At 40.2% G+C, this 20,213-nt stretch overlaps 2 protein-coding genes across 2 annotated transcripts; both read left to right on the top strand.

Moving 5' to 3' along the window:
* Positions 1 to 1,642: 1,642 nt before the first annotated feature.
* LOC129725307 (structure-specific endonuclease subunit SLX4) lies at positions 1,643 to 18,043 on the top strand. The gene is made up of 5 exons (XM_055680932.1): positions 1,643 to 1,877; positions 1,957 to 3,383; positions 3,793 to 5,807; positions 17,689 to 17,841; positions 17,905 to 18,043. Exons 1-5 carry the CDS (start codon positions 1,780 to 1,782, stop codon positions 17,989 to 17,991), a joined length of 3,780 nt encoding a protein of 1,259 aa, XP_055536907.1. The 5' UTR covers positions 1,643 to 1,779; the 3' UTR covers positions 17,992 to 18,043.
* Position 18,044: 1 nt separating this feature from the next.
* On the top strand, positions 18,045 to 19,863 carry LOC129725309 (Golgi-associated plant pathogenesis-related protein 1-like). The gene is made up of 4 exons (XM_055680933.1): positions 18,045 to 18,489; positions 18,564 to 18,885; positions 19,216 to 19,454; positions 19,535 to 19,863. The coding sequence occupies exons 1-4, from the start codon at positions 18,443 to 18,445 to the stop codon at positions 19,614 to 19,616; spliced, it is 690 nt and encodes a 229-aa protein (XP_055536908.1). The 5' UTR covers positions 18,045 to 18,442; the 3' UTR covers positions 19,617 to 19,863.
* Positions 19,864 to 20,213: the final 350 nt, after the last annotated feature.

The raw sequence follows: 20,213 nt of genomic DNA, 5'->3' as shown, positions 1-20,213 counted from the left end.
TCTCCCCGGTACTGGTATAGCGAGGGTGCCTTTTCATGATAACCGTACAGTACCATCCGCATACGTGCAACGGTTTTATGTAGATATATTTTTAATGAATTTCATTGTTGCCCAAGTTGAAAACTGAATGATTGACTAACGACAATAATTTTTTTACATTGTATTTAATGTCGTAAGCAGTGCTGTGTATAGCGCGTCTGATATGCATTACTTGCAATGTTAGGTATAAAAAACGGTACGAGAAAAAAATATTGCCGTTGGTCGAGAAATTTAGTTTCCAAGTCCAACGAAAATGTTCAAGTAAATCAACTAAAAGGTTAAAATAGTTTCAACAGTCGCGAAGTGTACGATTCAAGAAAATTTGTTAAACAATGTTAGAATGGTTGAAAGGTTTTTAGTTCAATTTGATCTATTGACGTTGATTGTGAATTGTTACTGAATTTCCGCTTTAAAAATCTCTTGGATGCGGTCCTGTCTTAACTTGATTTTGATAGATTCAACTATTCAAGATCACCTTTTTGTCTGGAATATTGAAGCGAAAAATAATGATTTTTTGGTGCATGTTCAAACTATTGGAGCGAACTGTTCGAACGATGCACTGTAAAATCAATGTAGGATGGAACAGCCAAATATGAATACTGGTCTTTAGAATGCATATAATTGAACTTGTATATTGGAATTAATTATAGAAAAATATATGCAAACCTAGATGCACACAGAAATTTATTTTTAAACTATTTTTCCAGATTCAAAACTATCTTTAATTTATCATTAAACTCTGTATCATTTGGACACATTTATATTGAAAAGCTCATTATTTTATATGAGCACTTGTAACGTACCGAACAAAGCTTCTAGTTGCTCACAACGTAATCCACGAGACAGTTACGATCAGCTGATATCAGTTTGATTTCAACTTTTGACAGCCACGGTAATGTATGAACGGCCGCAACTTGGATAAAATCTGGTTCGAAAAGCGTGAAAAACAAATGTTGTCCGATCGGTTGCTCTAGTATCGCGAGTGCCAATTCTTCATATAACAATGAAATATCACTTTTGATATTTTTCCGACATTAAACGAATTTGTGTTTGGTTGTGGGATTGTGGACCCGTGGATTGCCCTATCGCCAATTCGAGTAGCTTCCTACACCCGCCGCATTGCGGCAGTGTCACCACTATCGTTTAGATGAGCTCCTGTCATGATTTGACGTGAACCTATTTCAATGTTTTGATTGTTTGTTACTGTCGTAAGAACCGTGCGGTTAATTCGGCGCGGTGCTCACGTAATTTCGTGATTGTCGGTTTGTTAGATTTTATATATTTGTATGCATAATCGGTAGGAATTGTAAAATAGAAAAGTTTGTGTACCGGATTTGGCTGTGCAGTTGGAATGGGAGGTGTTGATACGAGCAAACGGAAACCACGACGCACTGAGGGAACAGTTATCAATCGAACACGAAACCGGTTCGCCTGGACAGTGCTGGCGATCGGAACCGCTAGTTTTGCTTTTTATTAGTAAGTTTATTCTATCTGTCGAAGGTCCATTTTGCTAATTTTGAAAAAAAAAATCATTTCAGTTCCATAATAAATCACTTTGGAGGACAGGAGCTGCAAGATCGAATCCGTCGAGATTTTTACACGAAAACGGATTCAGAAATCGATCGGAGTTTTTTGATGAAACGAAGTCTGTTGGCACCTCGACGGGGTGAAACAATTCGACAAATTTTGGAGGAGGAGAAAATTGACCGCAGCGAAAAGTAACAGGTCCAACAGAAGAGTATGGCCAGTGGAAGTGGCAAAGTAAAATATGCCAAATTAAGGCTGCCAAAGTCGCTTTCTTCCGAAATTCTACCGGACTCGATTCCTGTGGACAATGGGTAAATAGTTGTAGAAAATAGTTACTTGTAGCATTGTAATAAAATTATTTCAAACTAAAAGTAACATCTTTCATTCCAGGGCTGGTCCGAAAAGTCCTTCAAAGAATACGACTGAACAAATGGAGGAAGGAATTATTAATTTAACAGAAGATTGCGAAGATGTGAAAGAATGCGAAAACAATGAACGGATATTGAAACGAACAAGGCTCGCTAAAACCGAGCAACCGAGAAAATCAGATTGCCCAAAATTGCCTAAAATCCCTCGCGATGGAGGTGAAGGCATTGTCAGTAAATTCTTCAAAGCATCTGAAGATGATTTCGAAACTAGTCAACGAGAGCCGGTACTGAAAGCGAAAACGAAAGCTCAGCGGAAATGCACCGCTCGCAAACCGCGGGCTGCACGTAAACCAAAAAATCAATCGGATATTCGTCACGTTTTTAAAAAGTATCAAAACAATGAAGAACAGCTGCTCAACAATTTGATGCTGGCGCACACTGTCGCTGATCAGTTAGATCCGGAACAATTCCAGCTGGCCCTGGCCATGTCCCGTTCACTGACCGATCAGGGCGGTTCGCAACCTAATGAAGAAGCTAAAGCTTCCAGCAGCATGGATTCGCCTTCTTCTGAGGAACGGCGTATTCAGGGCATTCGTGCTACGCTAGAACAATATGGTTTTAAATGTAAGAATAGCTATACCGATTGTGATTTGAAAGTGCTTTTTGGTGATAATCCCGGGGGGAAGAATTGTAAAAAAAGTCGGTTGAGAAGACCAAGTTTGTTGGTTGTAAGGGATGACAAGAGTTTAGTGGCGTTCATGAACCAGCAATCGGATCGATTGTTCAAGGATGAGCTGAGTCAATCGCTGAAAACTGATGATAATTTTGATTTAACCTTGCGAACTTATGGTAGCAATGTGTTCTGGATGAGCGAAAACCCGGAAGACACCGAGAAATCTGTAGGAGATTATTATGTGGAAAATTTGGTGGAAGTAAGTACTGTCAAAGCGGGCTATCTGCTGAAGAATTATGATCAAATTCGAGGAAGAGAACCATCGCCAAACCGACAGGCAATGCTGTGCATTGAAGAGGACACTGAAGTAGACATACAACCAGTCGAATTTGAAGGCTATGATTTAGTAGAAGAGCCGGAAGATTCGCGGCTTGATATGAACACCGTGTCAGAAGAGTACCGACGGCAATACAACGATGAAGTTCCGGTCCACGTGAGACCTTCAAAAAGTCCCAAGCGCTCCGTATCGCCGGATCTCTTTGGCTCCGATGATTGCGAGGAGCAGGAAGACAATCAGCACCGAATGAGTGAGAGTGAAAAGGTGGAGGTTCCGGAAGTAAAATCAATTCCCGTTGAAGAGGAAACGAGTGACGAAAAGTTTGTGACGGTCTCTGAGATGAACGAGAGTAATGGGGCAGTGCTGTGCACCAGTTCGGAAAATATTTTCGAAGATTCGGATCCAATCGTTGACTACGAAGTTTATACCAGTGATGAAGGTAACTGTTATGAATAGAAGATCAATTTATATCAGTTTAATTCTAGGGTGTGATATCAGATTCGTAAATAAATCTTTATCTGTTCTTTACGCATGTTTTTGTTTAAAATAATCTTCAGCCTTTCTTTTCTGATTCACACTGATGTCGAGTTCGTTTTTGCGACGGTGCTAACACTGATTTTGCAGCCGAAAAGCGGAGCTGCGCTCAGCGGGCTCTTTTTTGAAACTATTCTTTGTTCTACTCGCGTGCTACACGGGGCAAAAAAACTCGCAAAAGTGTAATTCTGGTGTAGCTACACCGCAAAAACGAATTTGACATAGAAATCTATTGAAAACAAGATTGTTTTTCGAATGAAATAAGCGTCATTTTATTTCGTTTTTGTTCTTTTATTTCATTATTTCATTGTCAGCGAAGATCTCCACTGCTGGACCGGTGGAAGACTCTCTCCATAGACCCAATTCGCCAGTGTTGGATGCAGTCATAGAAGACTCCACAGACCACGAAAACGGTAATACGGTAATTACGTTGAGTTCGAGTGAAAACAGTAATCAAGAAATGGACCGTCAAAAAGGGAAGCCATTTTTTCCCTCTCCAGAAAAAGATCTCTCATTCCATGCTCTAGCAATCAAGGATAGGCTTAGGAGTGAAAATAGCAATCAAGAAACAGATCGTCAACACGATAATGTCGCAACGCGGAAGACATTTTTTCCTTCCCCAGAAAAAGATCTTTCATTCCACGCTCTGGCAATCAAAGAAAGGCTTAGTCGCACGTTTTCCAAGGATGCGGAAACTATTGAGCTTGAAGATGATCACGTTTCGGACAAGTCGGAAGGTGCTAATAGTAATCTATCGGAAACCAGCAGAGCATCCTTGCTTTCAAATCAGGAAGAACCCGACGATCAGCTGGTTATATCAGATGATGAAGTGAATTACTCCATTCGTCACGACTTCTCATCAATTTACAATGCTTCAAATGTCGGGCTCATAGAGAAGGAGAATCGAGATGCCTCCGAGCATCAAAAGGATCAGTCAAAAAATGACGATTTGGATTGTACAAAGGTGTACTTTAGCATACACGAATTTCCTAAACCAGAATCAAAAACAGTGTGTAACATTGAAGGGGTTTCTTTTATATCTTCGGACGAAGAAACTGTCGAGATCATTGAAACAAAGGAAGCTAAAGCTGACAACACGATCGCTTTTCTCGACGATCTTATTGAGAAGTACAATCTACCACCAAATCCCGCGGAAAACGATGAAAAAATTAGCCAAATCAACAAAATTGCCGATGAGAAGCCTGATGAAACAGAACAAAAGTCAGCCATGAGCCTCATGGCCAATGAAAGTAAAATTTTAGGCGAGGATATTGACAAAGTTCTAAGTCAAGCAGAAAATACGTGTACTCAGCTGCCGGATAATCGAAGCCCTGAGCAGAGAAATCAAGATAAATTTCTCAATCGCACCATTTCCGATTCGGCACTGTTGGAGCCAATGAAAAAGAAATCACAAACTCCTGAACCAGCTTTCAAATCAAAGTGTAACATCGAAAGTGTTTGTTTGATATCTTCAGACGAAGAAACTGTCGATACTATTGAAACAAAGGTAGCCAACGTTGACAACACGAACGCTTTCCTCGATAATTTAATTGAAAAGTATGATCTACCATCAAATCCGACGGAGAGCGATGAAAAATCCAACCAAACTGGTTTGCACAACTACTTGGAACATTACGAAATTCCCGATTTTGCTGATGACGAGAAGCCTAATGAAACGGCAAAAAGTCCGGAACCAACAGAACAAAAGTCAACCCCCAACATCAGGCCTACCGAAAGTAAAATCTTAGACGAAGAGATCGCAAAAATTCTAACTCAAGCGGAAAACACCTGCACTCAGCTGGCGAGCAGTCGTAGCCCTGAGCAGAAGAACCAAGGTAACCCACTCAAACGTACCATTTCCGATTCTGCACTGTTGCAGCCGAGAAAAAAGAAATCACCAACTTGCATGAAGAAAGATTCCTTTCGGGATAGGTTCAAATCAGTGGCGGAAGAACCAGAACCAGCTGCCGCCACGTTGGAAATTCGACTGGACAACATCAGTCCGCGGCCGGACTACGAAGGGATGACATCCCCAGTGTTACACCAGGAGCTGTTTAAGTATGGACTAAAGTTACTGAGGAGACCGAAGGCGGTCAAAATGTTGAACTACATCTACGATCAACTGCATCCGATGGTGGAGGTTTATGAGATCGAAGAGGAGGTGGTCTGTCAGGATAACGTTGCCAGTTTGAGTAGGCCCGTTCACCAACAGCAACCCTGTTCAGCTAGGCTGGTTACGTCGGAGGATACGGACTCGGGCGGCCCCGTACCATTCGTTCCGGAAATGGAAGGAGAGGAGTACATTTTGCCGGTGAAGCCGAGAAAAAAGGTATGTTTTCAAATTAAATTTTATTGCGGTACCTTAGGGGCCATCCATATACCACGTGGACAGCTTTGGGAGGGGGGGGGGGGGGGGTTGGCTAATGTCCACGGTCTATACAATTTTTTAAGAATTTATATGGACAGGACAGTTTTCCAGTCTTCTTTTTTTGGATGGCCCCTTATCTTTTCCCCGTGTTTCGTACATTCACATACCAATAATTATTTGGGCGTTGCCCAGATTAGATGCCCTAATCTGAAAAGAAATCAATTTTATTTATTTGGGTTGCAGAAAATAATTTATATGATGTGGATAATTCAACCAATTACCAACCAATTGCCAATTTTTATGACACATTCTATGCCAATACATCAAAATTTCAAACTGCATATTTATATCAGAACTGGCATGTGGGTGAAAAAGCTTATATTGATCTTCACGGAAAACGTTTGGTTCATTTGAATTTACATGCAAAACTTGACTGAATGATTGAATATAAAACACTCATAAAAGTTTAATATACCTAATCATAGTTTTGACACTATTAGAAATATGCTTAGTATAGTTTATTTTGAAGCAATGGGCATGTATACTTCAGAAAGGGAGGGGGGGGGGGGTGGTTCAAAATCGTTAAAAATCTGTCCACGTGGAATGTGGTGGGTTTTTAGAGACGTATTTAAGGCCTAAACGCAGTTATTACTGCTTTTTAGTAGGTTCAATTGGCAGGTCTTTGAAAACAGTCGCATTATTATGGTGTCGCGTTATAAATCAGCTTTAAAGTTCGATTTTTTGGAATTTTCTTAATCTCCCAACTTCAGTTTTTTGAGTAGGTAGATGCGGTTTATGCAAAGAACTCATTTTCGAAAAAAATGGTCTTCATCAGACCACTCTTAGAAATCTGCGCACTTGACTGCCTTCCGTGTAGACGCATCGTCCTTCCGCACGGCATTTTTTTGTGTCGACTTCTATTGGCAAAGGCGCTGGCAACGCCGTGTTGTATCCTTTTTCGCTTACTGGTAATTCGAGTTTTGACCGAGAATTAGAGTGTTCTATTTTTTCCTCCAGAAAACATAAATAAACATAAATTCGGAGCCATGACGACAAGAAGGTGCGCACACGGCGAACAGAGTGAATAGATAGAGTGAACAGTCTGAAACCAGAAAAACCAAACGAACCGTCAAACGCTGTACCTAACGAGCAAAGTAAACAAACATTGCTGTTCGCTAGATTTGTTGGAAAAAGTATTGTAATCTTTAAAAAAAAAGTTTTTCATAAATTGATTTTTTTTCATTTTGTTTATTTGATTGAATCGTTTCCTGGTAACAATTAGACAAAAGTACGAAAAAATAACAGTTTATTTGCCTCAATTTCAATTTTTTATGTTTTATACGCAAGAAACTACGACATAAGCTATACTGCCATGGAGCGGCTGTCAAAATTATTGGCTCGGGTTTTGCGTGGCTCGTGAATTCTCAGTCTATACGTTCGTTCAATTAATTTTCTCTGGATGTCGTGGCAACTTTCAAAAATGTTTAAACTGAGAGTTTTCATCATATCACCACAGAACGGAAGGTCATCTAAGATACGAAAACTGCTAAGTGCTCAGTGCATTTTGCAGCGCTCCCTAGGGGTGGAAAGAACGCTTTTTACACGGAAAATAAACAAAATTTATACTACTTTTATCGAAATCAATCAAACACACTGGTATAAATCTGTCGGCGAAAACACTACAGGTTAACCCTGCTAAGCATCTGTAAGAAGGAAAACACATTATTTCTAGGGGCTTGACAACTTTATTTCATGAAAAATATTTCTGTAATGGTTGATATATATATTAATATATATCATTTATTTATCACATTAACTTCCTAACCATAGCGTATAGGACATGGTGAAACGGTTTGATGAACAAGTAGGCACGAGCGGGGAAGCGTTTTTTTATTTTGTACGGTTGAAGACGAGGCATCACCAAGCGACAGCAAATAACTTTTTCTACTTGTTAGTAGATTCTTACTAACTAAGCAAATTAAAATCGCAAATTCATGTGTTTCAAGCTGTGAATTGCTTCTAAAATGAATGAATATCAGTAGCAAGGTATGTAGCTTTACCGGATTTATAATTTGAATGCATCGAAATAGTATATTATAAGATGCGATGAATTTTGGTCATCGGTTGTTTTAATAAACAACTTTAGTCTTTGGCATTTTTTTTGCAATATAGCCGGTTGTACTTTTGACATACCGTTTTACTATGTTTCTATACACCAACATCACAACAACGATAATATGACTTCAAAGAGTTTTGATGTAACTAGAGGAGTGTCTGAAAATGCAACGATAAACACTTAGTAACAATGAATACAATCGAATTTTGCTCGTTGCACTGAATTCGTAGCCCAACTAGTGAAGGACTTTCACGCGTTGGGTTGAGCTATCCAGGTTGCAAGATGACACCGGTTGTTTTTTTTTTTGTTAGGATTACTAATCACCTATTGGGTTACGCAGTGTCTTGCCCCTAGCATTCTTCAAAACAGCTGACTCAGATACCGGCATAGATGATTGTAGAACTGTTCCTTTATTGTTTTTCAGTAATCTACTCCTTTTAACTGTGAAAATAATCAGATTATTAACACGAGTTACATAAAGTGAGAGTCGCATCTTTTGTTTCAAGTCTCTTATTACCATCTCGTTTAGAGTCCTCTTAAAGAATATTCGTATATTACGTAACGTGAAATTTGGCAATTTTCAAAACCCCCATCAACTAAGTAACGCAAATTTGCATGGTGGTTTTATGCAGTGTAACACTTCGCTGGATACCTTTCCTCCACCTCTCTCCTGAGCGCGTTATGTATTATACAAATGTTTCCATATATGAACGAACGCTAGAGGTAAGGCACTATTGATATACAATGGTGATTCGCTTACCGGTTGCTCCTTAGTCGGGGGTTTGTTAGTTGGGCCCTCATCCATCTAAAAAGCGCTCTTATGTCAAAATGGAACGACATTCAAATGCATGCAAGAAACCCGAAAAGTGAATAAATAATAAAATAAATTTTTACTACTCGTACCTGAGTTTATTTGTCATTGATTGTTGATGGTTACCTTTGATTACTCGAAAAAAATGACATTCATTACTTCGGAGTATTCTCAGGTTACGACGCATTTCGAAACCCCTTGAAACGAACCTCTTGGGATCCTTTTTTAGTGTTCTGTCAGGTTGTCACTTTCGGTTGTCAGCAAAGATACCAGATTTGTCAGCAAAACGATGATTTGTTTTGAATAGCAGGTATGTGCGGATTTTTTCAATCTCCATCCCGCATAATCAATAACCATAAACGGATGATAATCCATATGGTTTAACGATACCCCATACAGTCGAAACTATATCCCGAACTAGTTGTTAGGCACGTTTTATGGTTATTGATTATGCGGGAAGGTTAACTACATTTTTTTCCCTATGACTTTCTCAAAATGTGTGCAGATTTTTACTGATTTCTGCCTGCTCGAGCGCATTTTTTCGAATCACGATTAGATTTTTATCAGATTTAAAAAAAAGACTGCACAATGAAACCGGTACCTCTTACAATCGCATTATTCGTTGCTCTAGAAGCTAACCTGATTTTAATTAACCTTATTCAGCTTATTTTTATTAAAATGGCATGTCGCATGTCACATCAATAAGAGGATGAAAATAGTTTATAAATTTCATTTTCGAATAAAAATGTGATTCATTTATTATAAACATTCGGAAAATTTGCGTTAAAAATCCATCTGTGCCATGATTTTTAAAAACTCAAAGTACTTTCTTTAGTTGAAAAAAAAAAAACTCACGAGCTGCATTTTAAATTTTAACAATTTTCAAAAATAGCCGTCTATGACACATGGTACAATTGTAAATGGAAGAATTGCAACATTAACGTTTTAAAACGCACGATTTTTCAATAACATTGATTGTTGTTTCATCATTTGTCGATTACAATACCTTCGTTACACTATTGTAATATGACAAACTCCACAAATGTGAATAATTGCGAATTTTACCCAAAACGTTTCTGCATCGAACGCAATAGATTGTATGAAACGGGTTAAACTGTTGAAATAACCGTCAATTCAAAACATCGAATAAATTATTCCACATTATACCACTGGCAAAGCGGCATAAACGTACACGACAAATATATATTGCCCGAGAGCACAGAAAATTCAATTGTCATTTTTCAGTCCTTTTTGTGTGCACTTTCTGTTCGATCATATACCTGAAGTTGACCTTCCGTTCTGTGATATCACCCAAATCCTGCACAATTTGGAAAACCGGGAGCACACCCGGCATAGCTCTTAGCCTCCCGCCGGCTGTGGCCACGTACAGGTCTTGCTCGTAATTGAAGTGAAGCCGTTCATAATGACAAAAAATACTGTTTATTCATCACTTGTAATTATTTTCTAATTTACTTACACTGAAAAGTCGGGTGTTTTCGTCAATGAAATAGTCTGCTGGGAGGCAACAGAAATCCATCCACTGTTTCCTCACAATCAGATTCTTGAACTTGTTTTAAATTTAAATACAATAACTATCTATTTACTCTGACAATAACAACACACCGTTGAAGTCAACTGAAACTTGCGCAAAAAGGGGCTGCCAGAAAAATATTTTGGTGGATACATAAATAAAAACCGTGTTGCTGTTTTGACTGAATTTCTCTCTGCGTCACTCTATCTATTCCAGGGGGGATCTATCTGTCAAATATCATGTAACCAACATATTCGGCAACACGGCGTTTGTTTTGGTTTTTGTTCTTTTTGGTCATGAAATTGATCGATGTGAAATATTATAGAATTGTAACGTTTTTTATCAAAACTCGAGAAACCGCGGAAAACTTTCATGAATGTGTTGTGTAGTGATTTTTTCCCTCATTATTGTTCCTAGTTACAAACATCATGGACCAACAAACGTCATGGTAATTTGACAGCAGTGAATCCCCTCTGATCTATTCACTCTGACGACGAAGCACATTGGAAGGTTTTAAGAAGGTACTGACAATTTTCGTCAGGAAGGCGTTTTCACGCCGTGTGTGTATTCGGGCCTCAACACATGTGTATCGTATGTGGTTGAAAAAGTAAAAGCGGATAAGAGTACCTTCTCTCTTACCTCTATCATATTCATCGATCTGGGCAATGCTTTTAGTACCGTTTCTGCCGGAGAGCTGAGATAGTCTCTTGGATTTAATCCTTTTTAACAAATAGGACGATAGTATTCCCGACTAACAACCTCCCTCCCAGAGCATTTGATCTTTAATTTTTTTTCTACAATGTTTATGAGAGTGCCAATAGAATGCATGGGACAAATTCGATCTACGAATTCAATTCAGCAGTAGGCGGAATGCTTCCTTCTTGCTTTGCCTTGGTTGGTGCTACATTCCGTATCGGAACTCGACCTTCTGTTTGTTATACACCAGGGGCAACTCGTCCATGGGTGCAACCTGTGCAATGCACATGGGGATGTCAGGGGAAAAATGAATCTAAAATCCAAGTTCATGCTCTTATTTTCTTATTTTTTAGTTTTATTTTTCAATAGTAACAAAGGGAATTACTTGCTTTTATTCGTGGATAAAATTGTAGTTACTTCCCCAAACTCTGTTTTTCAGAATTTCTAGTTGAACAGGTAGGTTCAACAGCCACGAATCGCCCCTGTTACACACGGACTTCACAGCCAACTGTTAAGTGTACAGAATAATTCCGGGGCTAGCGCTACGATCCTACTGACACTAACAGTCTCTCCCAAGCCGAGACTTGAACCTACGACGACTGGCTTGTTAGGCCTAAGACAAGACGCGACAGCTACAGCTTTTTCTTTTCGTAACGGCCGTCATCTCCGTTGAAATAGACCATTTTACGAGACGTTTCTGAACTCAATTAATGAATGAAATTTTGACAGAAAACTCGGAACCGCTGACATAACGCACGTAAAAGCAGCATCAATATCAGCAGGATCCGTGACATCTGTCAGTTCGTAAAATGGTCTTTTTTTTTAACGTTCCACACCGTTGATGCCAGAATGATTATTTTTAACAACTTTTGCAGGTCAATGAAAATGAAACAAATCTTCATGTGTAACACAAAATCGTTTCCGAAGAAATCTCGAAGAAATTGAAATTTTGGGAATCTATAGAACGATAACTCTGGATTTCTTCTCTCACAAAAGACTGCTTTGCATTTCATTTTAGAAGCAAAACACTCAATCTTATACGAAATTATGGGAAAAACTTCTCCTACCGCACGAAACGAAAGCTTGGAAATGTACCTTGCATACTTTTGCATCATCGTTTATGAACAATTACAATAGCTAAATTATGACTCTCCAGCAACTGTAACGCAGACAGTGAAAAGTAATATCGTTGTATTTTCTCTATTTTCTAAGTGACGATTGCGTTGTCGGATTTAGCCAATCAGCAGCCTGGTCGCAATTGGTTGCATGTAACGGTGACCAGCTGTCGCGTCTTGTCTTAGGTTGGGCCAGCATCGTACTTCGAGACCAGCTGGGAGATGTAGGCGGAACGCTTCACCTCCTCGAAAAAAAGTACCCATGCAAAATTTCGGCTGAATGGGACTTCGGGATGTATAGCCAGTCAGCGATTAAAGTTTAACTTATATGGACGAAGAAAAAATGCACATACATTTTCGAATATAATCGACCTTCTGGGAATTAGAAATTTTTGAGCTGTGAATTTTGTTTATCTCAAAACTGGTTAAGTCCCAGGAGTCGATTTCTTACGATTTTTTTTGAACAAATATTGCTTATTGCTTTGACAACTGGATTTTCAGCTCACTTCTTCAAGCACAGTTTAAATCTGTTCATTGTTGTTGCCAGAAAAAATTGAGTAACGCTAATATACTTCCTTTGGAATCTGATTGATTCAAACTCTAACTATTTTTTTTAAATGTTCAATTAAAAGTGGAATTTATTGAATGTATTGCGTAACACTTATTAGATGTCCGTACATGAATAAATTATTACAACCACAAAAAAAGATTGTTTTTTAAATTTCCAATATTTTTATATTTTTTCCAATAATGTATTTCGGCTGCACTGCCGCACACGAATGAGAGCAAGCTGTCAAAAAGTATGATGGCTGATGGTGAATTAGTTTTTGCGGTGTTAGAGCCATGTTATGACTCGTATAAACGCCGAGCAGCTGAGTAGCCCAGTCCACGATCGACACGGATTCTCTGAATGTCCTTTTCTTTTATAAAGACGGGGCGAATTTTACTGATTATACTATGCTCATTGCTGTCACATCGACTACATAGTTTTGTGTTCAGACAAGGTTGATTTTACTCAAGAGGGTGGCTGTTGGAACAGTTTCCACATACAGCCGCTGGCGCCTGGCATCGTGTGCGCCTATGTCCAAATGCATAACATCGGTAGTAGGTCATCGGCGATGGGTAATACGATCTCGTGCTCACTCGTAGGTATCCAAAATCGATATAGTCCGGTACGACGGTTCCCCTTGTAGTTAAAATCATTGAAGGAGTGTTAACAAATCTATCACCATCTCGGCGGGTAAAGCGTCTTATCGCCAATACTTCGATAATGAGTTTAACAGTTCTTGCTCAGACATATCTATCACATCCGGACAGCACACAACGCATTTGCAGATATTTAACGTGGGGTGAGGAATGATTTTTACTTTGGTTTTGTCTGCTAGTTTAGTGAGGGCCAGTAGTTTAGTAACGTGGTTATCATTTTTAACTTTCAGGGAATAATATTCGCCTCTGCTTTCCGGAAAGGCTCCTACGATTTTTCCACCGACGCACAGTTAGAGATGGGAAATATCGACTAAGCTGGCTATCGATAACTATCGATAAATTCCCCAATACCATCGATAACTATCGATAATTATCGATCGTTTGACAACTAGAACCAGATGAAGAAAAACAACAAAATGGTGCTCCCGTTGTGGACAGGAACAATATTTAAGAGTTTATTCGCACACATAATTCGCACTTAGCCGAAATCTTGTCGTTGTCCGTATAAGGTAGAGTGAGCGAAAATGAGTATTCCTCAATTATCTAACAATTTTAAAGAGGATTTCATGTGAAAGCAAACAATCATCGAATTCTCTTTAAACAAAGTCTAGGCCAATATATTTTTTCAGTTCTGGCATCATTGTGAAGTATAAATGCCAATGCGAGGAAAATATCAATAACTATCGATAACGCGAAAGGCTTAACGATTCTATCGATAGCCGGCAGCCATCGATACTATCGATAATTATCGATAGGTTTCCCATCCCTACGCACAGTTCAGCGGACGTGCGAATGGTAGAAGGGTTACGAAGTAGTCTTCCATTTAATGCCTCCATCCGTAAAACTGTTAGTTCACCGTGGTTATCACTTGTGTCCATCCATAATGGCAGCGTTCTCCTAGTTGAAGTGCCGTCAATCGTTCCACCTCGAAATCCGAACGCATTCCCGCCCGGAACCGGGTCGGGCTCACACATATTTGATGTTAACGACCTCTAAGCCGTGCGAAATATTTTGACAACGGAAAACTAAATTGCCAACAAAAGAAACACGTGGCGCGAGCGACGATAGTTTTTAACCTCTTTCACAGGCTTGCAAACACGCGGTCACAAAACAAAAATGGTGTTCAATCAAAGACTAAACCGGTCCGGAGCAAGCTCAACGGACCGTTCTTAATCGCGCTATCGGTTAATTTTGGACTGGGTTTCCGTAGTTTAAAATGTCACCGATAAATCTCCACCACAAATATTCATCTTGCAACAAACAGAAACTGTTTGGACTGCGTAACTCGTGAAAAGATAAAGCGTTTTAGAATAAAAGCGCTCAAGACTTTGGTTGTTTGTTTGCGGAGATAAAGAGACAACCGCACGCGACGAATACTCGACCCGAACTGGCGTGTGAACGTATGCTGTACAGTTTCGATTCGTTCCACATACTGCGCATAATAAGGATTCCATGACGGTGAGCAGCATTCTAGTATGGGGCGTACGATGCGATTGGAAAGTGATATCATAGGTTCAAGTTGGTTGAAGTTTCTACAAATCCTCATCACGAAACCAGAAAGTCTCGTCGCTTTCCGTACGATCATGTCGACATGTGTATTAAAGCTCAAACAAGTGTCAACTATTATACCTAGATCACGTATCTCAGATACCTTCTCAAGCGATACTTCGTCCACAGAATACGTTGATTTGACAAGACGTCTCTGGCGCGAGAAGATAATTTGCTTGTTCTTCCTCACATTAAGAAAAAGACCATTAGCTGCACACCACTGTGTAATAACGTCGATCGTCTTCTGCAGCCCCAAGGTGTGGACAATCGCGACTGTCGCTTAGCAAATTTCACATCATCAGCAAACGCCCAACACCAGTCTGCTATCCTGAATAGTAAGTCATTGAAAAATAGTAGATAGAGTAAGGGACCAAGTACAGATCCTTGGCCGACTCCTGAAGTTGCGTAGATTAGTCAAGATGACACACCGTTTAGTCTAACCTGGTAAGCTCGATTGATGAGGTACGTACGCAGTAGGTTAATCAGAAAGTCCGTAGGCTTTGCATTTCTCGAGTAAACATCGAAGAAAACTGCGTCCACCTAGCCGCCATCATCAAGCACATCGTTTAACTTTTGTACCGTTTCCATCTGATTCGTCAGAGTTGATCGATTTTTGAGGAACCCGTGTTGACTGGAGTGCATGAACTTCAACATGTGGCTCTGTTTTTGGTCCTTAAAAATCCTTTCCCTGACTTGGACAAATCCGTTAGCACCACTACACTACGATAGTTCTCCAGGTTCATTGTATTTCTATCCTTTTGAATCGGTGTCATATTCCCCAGTTTCCATCGCTCTGGATAGAGCTCTGATGATATTATTCTGTTGAATATAAGTGCAAGTGGTGTCGAGAGTGAGCAGGCAAATTGTTTCAAAAGAACATTAGAGATCAGGTTCCATTCCTTTGTCCTCTATCAGAGATCTTAATACACAAAAAACGTTCACAGGATTCAGTTCTAAATGAGAATGTGTCCGAAAGTGAAAAGTTATGCTGAAAAGATGGCAACTGTTGACCGGGCGCTGCGAACGTGGTGGTAAAGAAATCAGCAAAGCCTTCGACAATCTCGTCCGTGCCAGTGTAGTTTTTGCTACCATAGAACATCTCGTTGGGCATTGAGTTTGATTTCCTCATAGACCTGGCGTACGCCCAAAATGGTTTGATTTTACTTCTACATTTACGCTGCAGATCATTCAGATATGAATCTTCACATGTTCACAGCAACTGTGACGCTTGCCTACGAAGATCGCTGAAAGTCACATAGTCTAATGGGTGCTTCGTACGTTTAAATTTTTATATGTGCCTTGTCTTTCCGGCGTAGTAGCCTCACGAGGCCTGCGTGAACCAAATCGGATTTTTTGGATGGCGAGGAAGAGTCATTCGAACATTACGATAAATGATATCGTAAATTACGTCATAGAATTTATCTACAACAACATCAATATTGCTATGATCGAGAACTTGGTGCCAATTTACAGCTGCGATCTCGGCACCAATAACGCCATAGTTTGCCCTCCTTAAGTTCACGTAACTCATCTCTCGTTGAGGGGCATAACGTACTGGTTGAAATGATATCTGAATCTGCAATGGAGGATGATGGGGGTCAACTTTTCAGAAAGGAACAGCATTTGTGACAGTAATGTTCGGCAAGGGCAGATCTGTGAAGAATAAATCAAGTGTACGATCAAGTGCATTAGTTATCCCGTTAAGCTGGTCGAGTCCACTACATTCCATTAATTCAACTAAGCTTTCAGCATATCGACCTTCACACGATGATGATACATATCAATTGTCCTCGAGTGTCCATTGAATATGTGGAGTATTCACGTCTCCTAAGACTAGCAAATGAGTCCTATCGTCTAACTGGTTCTTAATGGCAATGACATTATCGGTAAATTCGCTAACTCACGCATTGAATTATTTGGTTTAAGGTATACGACGCAAATCGAAAGCTTATAGCCACCACCAAGTTCAACTTGCATTCATAGATCCTCGTTAGTCTTCAGTACTTCAAGATGTAGCATCCTCTTCAAAGCTACGTTTTTGTTCGCTAATGCCATGCAACCACCTCCTCCTTGCATTGCAGTCGCTATTAAATCTCAATCTCTTCGATGAATTATAAACTTGGAGTCTGATGGACAGATCTCAGCATCGAAAACCTCGTTCTGGATCCTTGATTCGGTGCCACATATTATATCGTAAGACGAAATGTATTGCTCACGTCTAAACGCTGTTGAAATTCCCGAACATTTTGAGAAATTGTCAAGACACAAACAGAAAGGACCTTTACAAATGCAACAAACAAGATTGAGTCTACTGTTCAGCATCAGCGCTTACTTGTCTAAAAGCATCAATGTCGCTTTTTGACTTGATCACCTTCACTTCACCTTGGTGTGCCCATATAAACTTATAGCCTAATTTTATCAACTCTTTTGCCTCTTTAAGCAATTTGTAGCATTGAGTAGAAAGGGTTTTCATTGATGTAAGTTTTCGAGCTACCGTCGCCCCCAATTATTACATATGTTGGCTTGGTCAAAAAATATGTATAATACAGAAAAATTTGTGTACTTGTTAGCTCCGAATATGAAAAAATACTGCATGATTTCTTGAATGCGCAAGTTGTCTATCTTTTTTTTTTCAAATCTCAATCCTTATCATGGAAAACGGCAAACAAAATAAATGACATCCACGAGTACGATTCAGTCACTCTGTGACTTAGAACTTCACGATTCTGAATTAATATTGATTCTTCAACTTTGTTTGCATTCTGACACGAGTATGCAAAATCTTTATTTAATAAATGTTCTCTTTTTAATTTCGTTAGACCTTTTGGTGTGCCGTCCCGCTCAACATTGCCTTTTACAACATGGTCGCGGTGAATAAACAACTCCGACAGCAAATTCTCTGCTATCAACCTATTGATTTGGACGCTGTTTACAATCACCTCAAGGAGATCGGTCTTCGTTACGAGACCAATGTGAGTAACTTAATTTTTATACTGCAGCATGTTGTTTTATACCAGACATGATTTGATTTCCAGGATTTAATAGCCTTCCTAGACAAACGATGCATAACCTTCCGAACGGCACAGGGTGGCGGAAGCCGAACGAAAAAGCGAACCAGCTAGACATCAGCATGTTTTACTGTTAAGGTCAATTATTGATAAAGTCGATGAAATAGTTATCAGCCAGTTCCTGGTTTTCTGCAAAATTACAATTTTTTTTATCTATGGTCTGTTTCATCGAACCCTAACCGAATTGATCCTCGTAAAATCATAAACATTTTCCCAGAAATGAGATAGTCTATTATCACCCACCCGTCTTTCTGTTGCCGCCCTTATCAGTGAAGCGAAATCAAGACCCCGGCTTTTCGTTCGCCGTTTGCTTGTATAAAATTTTCTGCATCGATGAATTAGCACTCCATTCGACCGGTGGCCGTTGGCAGTGAAAGAACGTCGAATATTTGTGCGCGCCTCACTTTACTATTTAACGTTTCGACATCTTCGAGCTCAGTGCTTTCCAGTCGCTTAGTTATAATACTAATCAGGTTGCTCATTGCAACAATTAACACAGAGTATAATGTCATACACGAGAAAAGTGACCGTCGTTAGACAAGGATGCGGCGGGTAGGTCAACGGCAGCAGCCAGTCACATCGCCCCTGGTTGCCCTAATTAGTTTCAATTGATTTTGTTCCAACAGTGAGCGAGTCGTCACCGTCACGCATCAATCCTCCGGCAGTTGTGTTCGCAGTTTCGAAAATCACATTCAGAGTTTCGAGCAACAGTGTGGAGCGAATCCGGCCGTAAACTGGAACAATAGCACCCAGTGGACCTCAGAGATTCCCCCAGAGGTGCAGTCGGCTCCCCGCGCTCAAAAAACTGCATCGCCATCGTCGTCGACTTCGTCGTCGTCCTTTGCAGATGCCGTTTTGGAAGCTCACAATAGGCTACGTGCCCGTCATTCGGCATCGCCTTTAACACTGAATGCGAGCATGAGTCAATACGCACAGGAATGGGCCAACGTAAGTTCATGACCTTCGAGCGGAGGTTCCGCGGGAAGCTGCATATGTGTGTGTATCATAATTATGAATAATAAGCTAATAATGGAAACGAGGGACAGATTGTGATAACAGTGTAAAATGCTTTTTTTATGTAATAGCACCAAATTGTTGTGTTTACACTTGGAATAGCTGTGCAAATAGGCATTTTTGCACTCACTGTTTCCGCTCTGCGGAAAGCTGATAAGAGCATGACCGCGTACCGTTGACAAACACTGTGCCGTGCCGCCACTGCCGCCGGTGACTAATGCATATTAATTTATATGATCTTTTGTTTATTTCTTGCTGCGACAGAACCTAGCCAGCCGGAACACGATGCAGCATCGCTCGAACAATCGATACGGGGAGAATTTGTACGCAAGCTTTGGCAAGGCAGAAATTACGGGCGAAGAAGCGGTTCAGTCCTGGTACGATGAAATCAAGTACTATCGGTTCGGGCAGTCAAACCCGGGCAACTTTAGCCAGGTTGGCCACTTTACGCAGCTGGTGTGGAAGGGCTCCCGGCAACTCGGCGTGGGTAAAGCGAGGAACGGGTGAGTTTTCGAAGGATGTATTTTCTAGGTTTTGAATTTTTTTGTTCAATTTTTTGTTCAATTTTTTTTTCTATTTGTAGGAATAATATCTACGTGGTGTGCAACTATGATCCTCCGGGCAATTATTCGGGTCAATATCCTGCCAATGTTAGTCCTAGATAAACGATTGAATCGATAACAGAAAAAACGTCCCTATTTATACTTTCTATTATAATATAGCTCCTTTTCTAACCTTTCATAAACAACTATACAGACCAAAAATATACGATTCGGAAGAGTGAACTGATTTATATTTTGCTAAATTAACTTCGTCCTAACGGTGTCCTAGTTGTCAGGGAATGCTGAAAACTAGTTGTGAAGTTGAACTTTCTGCTGTAAAATCACTTTTTGTTTTTACTATGATCTGGTTAATTCAATCCTTGGCGGCAAACTAGAAAATGGTGTTTGGCGCAGACGCATGAACCATGATTGATCCGCCGATTTGTATGCCTGGTACACGGCATACAAATCGGCGGATATAGTCAAGCGGATAAAACACGGCAGGCTTCAGTGGGCTGGGCATTTATCGAGAATGCCGGACGAGCGTCAAGCGAAGGCTATATTTAGCAGGAATCCCGATAGAGGACGTCGACTTCGAGGTAGACCCCGCACTCGTTGGATGTGTGCTGTCGACGAGGATGCGCGCGAAATAGGAGTTAGGGGCGATTGGAGGATAGCAGCCCAAGACCGAGGGACATGGCGACGTATTCTGGATTCGGC

The sequence above is a fragment of the Wyeomyia smithii genome, chromosome 2 (genome assembly GCF_029784165.1).
Source record: "Wyeomyia smithii strain HCP4-BCI-WySm-NY-G18 chromosome 2, ASM2978416v1, whole genome shotgun sequence".
Taxonomy (NCBI): Eukaryota; Metazoa; Arthropoda; class Insecta; order Diptera; family Culicidae; genus Wyeomyia; species Wyeomyia smithii.
Note: the sequence above shows the minus strand (reverse complement) of the source record. Positions and strands in the feature narration are given on the sequence as shown.

Coding starts and splice junctions, on each gene's coding strand:
- LOC129725307 (XM_055680932.1), top strand. CDS start 1,780: ATGGCCAGTGGAAGTGGCAAAGTAAAATATGCCAAATTAAGGCTGCCA. Junction 1,878..1,956: donor TCGATTCCTGTGGACAATGG/GTAAATAGTTGT, acceptor CTTTCATTCCAG/GGCTGGTCCGAAAAGTCCTT. Junction 5,808..17,688: donor CGGTGAAGCCGAGAAAAAAG/GTATGTTTTCAA, acceptor TAATTTCGTTAG/ACCTTTTGGTGTGCCGTCCC.
- LOC129725309 (XM_055680933.1), top strand. CDS start 18,443: ATGTCATACACGAGAAAAGTGACCGTCGTTAGACAAGGATGCGGCGG. Junction 18,886..19,215: donor ACGCACAGGAATGGGCCAAC/GTAAGTTCATGA, acceptor TTGCTGCGACAG/AACCTAGCCAGCCGGAACAC. Junction 19,455..19,534: donor GTGGGTAAAGCGAGGAACGG/GTGAGTTTTCGA, acceptor TTCTATTTGTAG/GAATAATATCTACGTGGTGT.